At 32.0% G+C, this 6,002-nt stretch overlaps 1 protein-coding gene across 1 annotated transcript; it reads right to left on the bottom strand.

The window, feature by feature from the left end:
* Window positions 1-341: 341 nt before the first annotated feature.
* LOC107842187 lies at window positions 342-1,618 on the bottom strand. Its single transcript, XM_016685937.2, has 2 exons — window positions 1,292-1,618; window positions 342-659 (listed from the first exon to the last, which is right to left on the bottom strand). The coding sequence occupies exons 1-2, from the start codon at window positions 1,437-1,439 to the stop codon at window positions 535-537; spliced, it is 273 nt and encodes a 90-aa protein (XP_016541423.1). The 5' UTR covers window positions 1,440-1,618; the 3' UTR covers window positions 342-534.
* Window positions 1,619-6,002: the final 4,384 nt, after the last annotated feature.

Below are 6,002 nucleotides of genomic sequence, written 5' to 3'. Positions count from 1 at the left end.
TTTGGAAACAGGCTCTGGTGTAAATGCAAGGTAAGGCTGCGCACAATACACCTTTATGGTGGGGCCCTTCCCCGGACCTTGCACATAGCGGGAGATTTAGTGCACCGGGCTGCCCTTTTATATAGGTCGTGTCAAAGATCATGATTTGTAGCCAGCAAACTCAACTCTATAAACAAGTTGTGTTCAATTGACACAAAGAAGGGAATTGACAAACTAAAGATTTTTCTTCTTTCTTCTCTGTTTTTTTATGGAAAGGTAAAGAACAAATGAAGAGATCTAGTAAGTGGGATCAAGGTAATCAAGTAGGATCAAAGAATGAAATGCAAACTCAGATCAAGAAATAAACAGAAAAATCGATTGTTCAATATTCTGATATGAACTTTAAATTAGTACAAGATGTAGCTACAATTTCCAAAACTTCAAAAGTTTGAAAGCCTCCACAATTATAACACATTTATTCAACCAGATCTACATTAATCACTTGAGACAGTCTCAACACATGAAAGTAACATAAAATTTCGAAAGTACAAAGCTTTACAAAACCTTACGAAGAAGGATCCTCCTTGCTGCCGCAATGCCATCGTCATGCACTCCTGAGTCAGACTCATCGCGGAACCAGCCCACTGAATTCTGAGCTGCCTGAACAATTTGTGAAAATCCTACACCAAAACAATATAACAATATACCAAACCTCAAAATTACAATATTGTGACATGCTTCGCTAAAAGCATGAATTATAATTATACCACTTGAATAGAAAATTAAAAAGAAAAAACAGGCATGCGTCAACAATTGACAGAAAATACTTTTAGAAAGTCCTACAAGGAAAACAAAATCGACAGATACAATGTAGAAACTCCAATTCGGAGCAGAGGCAAATGAGCATCAGTGTGCGTGCAGCTCTAATACATGGATATATTCCCTCAGTACCAAAATACTTATCACAATTTCCTTTCCGAGAGTCAAACGGGATGAACTTTCACCACAACATTTTAAGATATAATTTTTTCATCATATTGACATGAGAAAATTGCAATTTACAGTACTTGAAAATTGCAATTTACAGTACTTCTCGTACAGCATTTGAATAACTAAATTTCTTAAAATATCATAGAAATCTAATCTAATTTAGCTTTTAAAATTAGTTAAATTGATTTTGGAGAAGTGAAATGTGATAAGTATTTTGAAATTGACTCCTAGATCCATCTTTGATTCAAAGACAGAAATGTCAACAAATACATGAAGGAATTGTCTTATCTATCAAAATAAGAAAAGAGTTGAAGAGAGAGACCTTGGGAGACGGTTTGTTTGTTGTGACGGATGTCATGAACGGTGGCCGAGATTTTCCAGTACAGAGGCCGGCCGACGTAGTAGAGCAATGATACTACTAAAATCCCTATTACTATTCTGAATGTTATTTTCGCTCTGCTCCTCGCCATTTTTTGCTTCACACTTCACACAGAGAACTGGCGTAATCTGCTGCTTTTGGTACCAACAATTGTAAGTCGTGGCGATGACAAGAAAGACAGAGGAACCACCTGTCCAACGCCGTCGTTTCTTTTCACTAATGTTAAAAAGACTTGTTCAAAGTGGAGAATTAAGTAGACGTTTGGCCGTATTTTTTCACTTTTTTCCAAAAATTATTCTACTTTACGAACACAGTGAAAATCACAATGTTTGGTCATTAAAATTTCAAATACATTTTGAAATTATATTTTAAAAAAGTGAAAATAAGAAAAAAAAAAAATTTTACTTTTTTCACTCTTACTTCTCTCACAAAATTTTAAAAATAACTTTAATTTATGTTTATGGTCAAACACAATTTCAATTCCAACTTTATTTCCAACTCCGAAAAATGATGTTTTCATGGCCAAATGGGTCCTAAATGAGTTTCAACATATGATCATAAATTTTAAACATTTTTCACCTTTTTAAAAATTTATTATGTATTCAAAATATAAATAGTAAATTTAAAATAATTACCCCTAATGTTGTCCGAATATTTTAAAAAAACATCTAAACTTTACTTCCGACCTATTACCCCACGATTCTTACTAAAACTGTTGTAAATACACCATTTTGACCAAAACTTTGGCTATGCGTGTAAACACGAATAGGAAGAGCATGAATGGTTCAAAATTGACTTCAATACCCAATCAAAAGCCGTCACGTGTAATTATTTGTCACATATTTTAAAAATCTCTTCTTCTCCGCTTTAATAGGCCCAATTCTCTTCTTCCTCTTCTCTTCTTCCTCCATTGATAGCTTAGTTTGAAGAAAAAAATTATCTCTCTTCTCAAATTTTTCTCAACGAAATCATTCTTAAATTATCTATTTTTTGATATTTGATTGTTGTGTCTATTTTAAATTCTAATTTTTACTTTTTATAGTTGTTGTATATCCTCTTAAGAAGCTATAAAGCTCCATTTTAATGGAGTTTTGATGTCATCATTAAACAATCAACAAATACGTGAATCAAAACAAAATTAGAAAGCATTACAAAATTAACATAAACACGAAATTGGAACCATTGAAATGAAATCCAAAGAGCAAGAAGAATGGAGAAATCAGCAACTGGACGGGGGTGGGGGTGGGGGTGGAGGGGAGTTGCTGTACGCGGGAGGAGGTGGGGGGTTGCTGGATGGGGTGGGGTGGGGTCATAAATTAAATAAAAAGGATAAATTTATTAAAAAATAAATAAAATATGAAATTAAATATATTTAACACGTGGCAGCACCTGATTGGTGCGTGTATTCACTCACTTTGTTGTGACTGAAATTCAGCAAAAAATGATGTATTTGCAACGGTTTTAGTAAGAATCGTGGGGTAATAGGTTGAAATAAAGTTTAGGTGTCTTTTTAAAAAACTCGAACAACATCAGGAGGTAATTATGTATTTACTCTTTAAAATAATGTTAAAAAAAAATTATAAGTGTGTTGGAAAATAAAAATGAATGACCGAAAAATAAATAAATTGAAACAAGAAAAATATTGCAATAATCGTTTTATTGATTCTAATATGTGAGAGTTACAATCTTTATGAATCCTCTGATTCACCTTTTCAAATATAAATTCAAGGGTTTCGAGCTTCATCATGAATTTGAACTTGATTTGCGGATTTGATGGGCTTCGAGCTTGATCTTAAATTTGAACTTGATTTGCAGATTTGATGGATTTGATCTTGACTTCCACTTGAATTCAAGAGCTTTTGGACTTGTTCTTGAATCTGGATTTGAATATCTTAATGGGCTTGTTCTTGAATCTTGCAATCCTAATCTTGAATTTTGATGAACTGAATTTGAATGCTTAAGTTTTGAGTTTTGTAGAGAAATTGCGGCGTTTGATTCATGAGTTTTCTCTTGCTTCTTGTTAGAGTTCTCCTTCTTTCTGAATTATGAGACTCTTTATTTATAGTTGTAGAAAGTAAAGAGTCATGGTGAATGTGAACTTCTTTTGACCAATCAAATTTAAGTGACATGTCACCTTTTATGAGTTTTTGATTTCACTAGGTCTGTTGCATTATTTTGACATGCGGCATGGTCTTATTGGCTCCTTCGCTTGACTTGGCATACCACGTCATTTGCCACGTGATGCTTATTTAGGCTTTTAGAATATGACAATATCTTGGGCTCAGCAAAGTGGGCTCATCATTTGTAGCCAAATCAATGGGCTAGCCCAATAAAAAATAGACTTTAATTAAACTCATATATGTTTAACTTAAATAATTAATTCAATTATATTAATTCACAATATTTATTAGGGACTAATGTATTTTGAATTTAATATAATTTGAATTTCTTACAGATTTTTTAATTTAATAAAATTTCGTTGTCCACAAAATGCCCCCTACTTCAAGGTTGGTCGAGTGTATAGTTTAGAGACTAGACTTGAAGTATGATTATTTAAACATGCTTCCTTCGTGCTTCGAAGATTTACATACATATGAACACCCCATTTCATTAGTTGAGAAAATTTAAAGCTGGATCGTGCAATTTGCATATTGATATTACCTCTCAAAAATTCTCTTTTATTTTAGATCTTGTTATAAATATATTACCATAAATAGTGAATGTGTATTTTACCATATATAGTGAATGTTTACTTTACCATATATAGTGTATGTCAATTTATGAAAAAGTTAAAAACTTCAAAGTTAGTTTTCCTCTATAAATAAAGGGGGTTTCCTTCATTGTAATTAACTCATCAAGAATCCCTCAAGAGAAATAAAGAAGTCTCCTCTCTACTCTCTCCATTCTTTTCTTCTTTGCTTTATATTTCATAACACGTTATCAACATGAGACTCTACCAAACAAGGTGAGATTATAAATCTAAAGGTAATTTCAAGGTAAGTAATTTTTTATGTTATTTATCTTTTCCTACTAATGATATAATTATTGTTGGCTTTGAGAAAAAATAATTGATTTGGAACACTTATGCTTTAAATTTATTCATGAAAAATAATATTGTTAAAAGATATGATGATGAATTTAAATCTCATCTCATTAAGAGGGTAAGACATTGGGTTAAAAGTCTTAATGCACCATGATGATAAGATGTTGGGTTCAAGTCCTATCAATTTATGCCTAAGATGTCTTTATATGGATAAGACATTGAGTTTGAATCTCAATGCACCATATTCCTTAATGATATTATGATGGCTAAGGCAAAAATAATGTGTTTGATAAAAAGTCATGAAACTTGTCCATTGAATATTCTCCATTCCATGAAGTAAATGTGGTAGCAATATATGATAAGTCTGAAAGATGCAATTTGCTCCATTCTTGAAGTGTATGTGGTAGCAATGCATGATATGTCTAAAAGAAGGCAAGTGATTGAATGCACGAATACAAGCGTGGGGGGACAATATGATAATAATCATCAAAAGTGATAATATTTTTACACATTTATCATAATTATAAGATATGTTAGAGAAAAATTCTCTACAACCATATGTATCCCTCGATTTGTTCCTGAATTAGAAATATCTTAAAAGGGGCTATAAGCTATTATAATTTGATAGGTTTGAGGCACAATTATATTTCATTCCTGAGGAATGAGAAGCTTATTAATGCAAACCTGCAAGTAATTGTGATGGTACCACAACTCACCTCCGAAAGAGGCTGAATAACTGAGAAAAGTTATTTTGAAATCTACTTCTAAAGTAGTAAATCTGAATTTATTCATATAATAGTAAATCTGAAATTTACTAAAGTAAAAGGTACATGTCATGGTAAATTTGGAGTTTTCTAGAATAAAAGTTCATAAATTGACATGAACGATTGCGACATCCCAAAGATGTGCATATTGAATATTAAACATATATTGAAGAATTAGAAAATTCTTCATGAACTTTTAATGTTGTTTGTTCTCATGATAAGTTGGTTGTACCAACTAATGTTGGGATTGGATCCCTTAAAATCTGACTAGTATAAAAAGTGAATATGGGCCCGTTCAACTGTCATGTGATCTAATAAGATGCATCGATATAAGATGATCACATAGGAGTTTATTGTCAACCTGCAGTTTGACATTCATAAAGTTGCTTGCTCAATAAAATTGAGTTAATAGCATAATTTTCAGATTATGTAATCAAGACAATTCATCTTGATGATGATGGTTTGGCATTGAATGCCTTCGATAAATAGCTGAATCCTTGCTAATGAGAACAAAGCTTCATGTGTTGGTTTGAAATATCATATACAAAAGAACTTGTATGCATCAAACTAATATATTATAATTAGTTCATCCTCAAAGTTAGTTCTGAGTCAGGAACCACACATTATCCATCTAATAATTTTGATGTGCGGTATACAATTAATAAATATACCATGGTGCACATAGATGGATTCCTCAAAAAAATAGAGGATGTATGTTAGTTTCCCTAACATAATTAAAAAATTATAAGCATCTATGAAATATGTTAGGAATTATCCACTAGCCACTGCATTGAACCAGGCTAAGATAATAGTTATTCATGAAGCAACCTGAGAATGTGTGTGGTTG

This window comes from Capsicum annuum, chromosome 1, assembly GCF_002878395.1.
Source record: "Capsicum annuum cultivar UCD-10X-F1 chromosome 1, UCD10Xv1.1, whole genome shotgun sequence".
Taxonomy (NCBI): domain Eukaryota; kingdom Viridiplantae; phylum Streptophyta; class Magnoliopsida; order Solanales; family Solanaceae; genus Capsicum; species Capsicum annuum.
This window is presented reverse-complemented; position numbering and strand designations above follow the sequence as displayed.

What these genes read in the sequence shown, in the direction of transcription:
- LOC107842187 (XM_016685937.2), bottom strand. Translation starts at nt 1,439, where the DNA reads ATGGCGAGGAGCAGAGCGAAAATAACATTCAGAATAGTAATAGGGATT. An exon ending in CAAACAAACCGTCTCCCAAG is followed by an intron (nt 660 to 1,291) that starts GTCTCTCTCTTC and finishes GTTTTGGTGTAG; the next exon opens with GATTTTCACAAATTGTTCAG.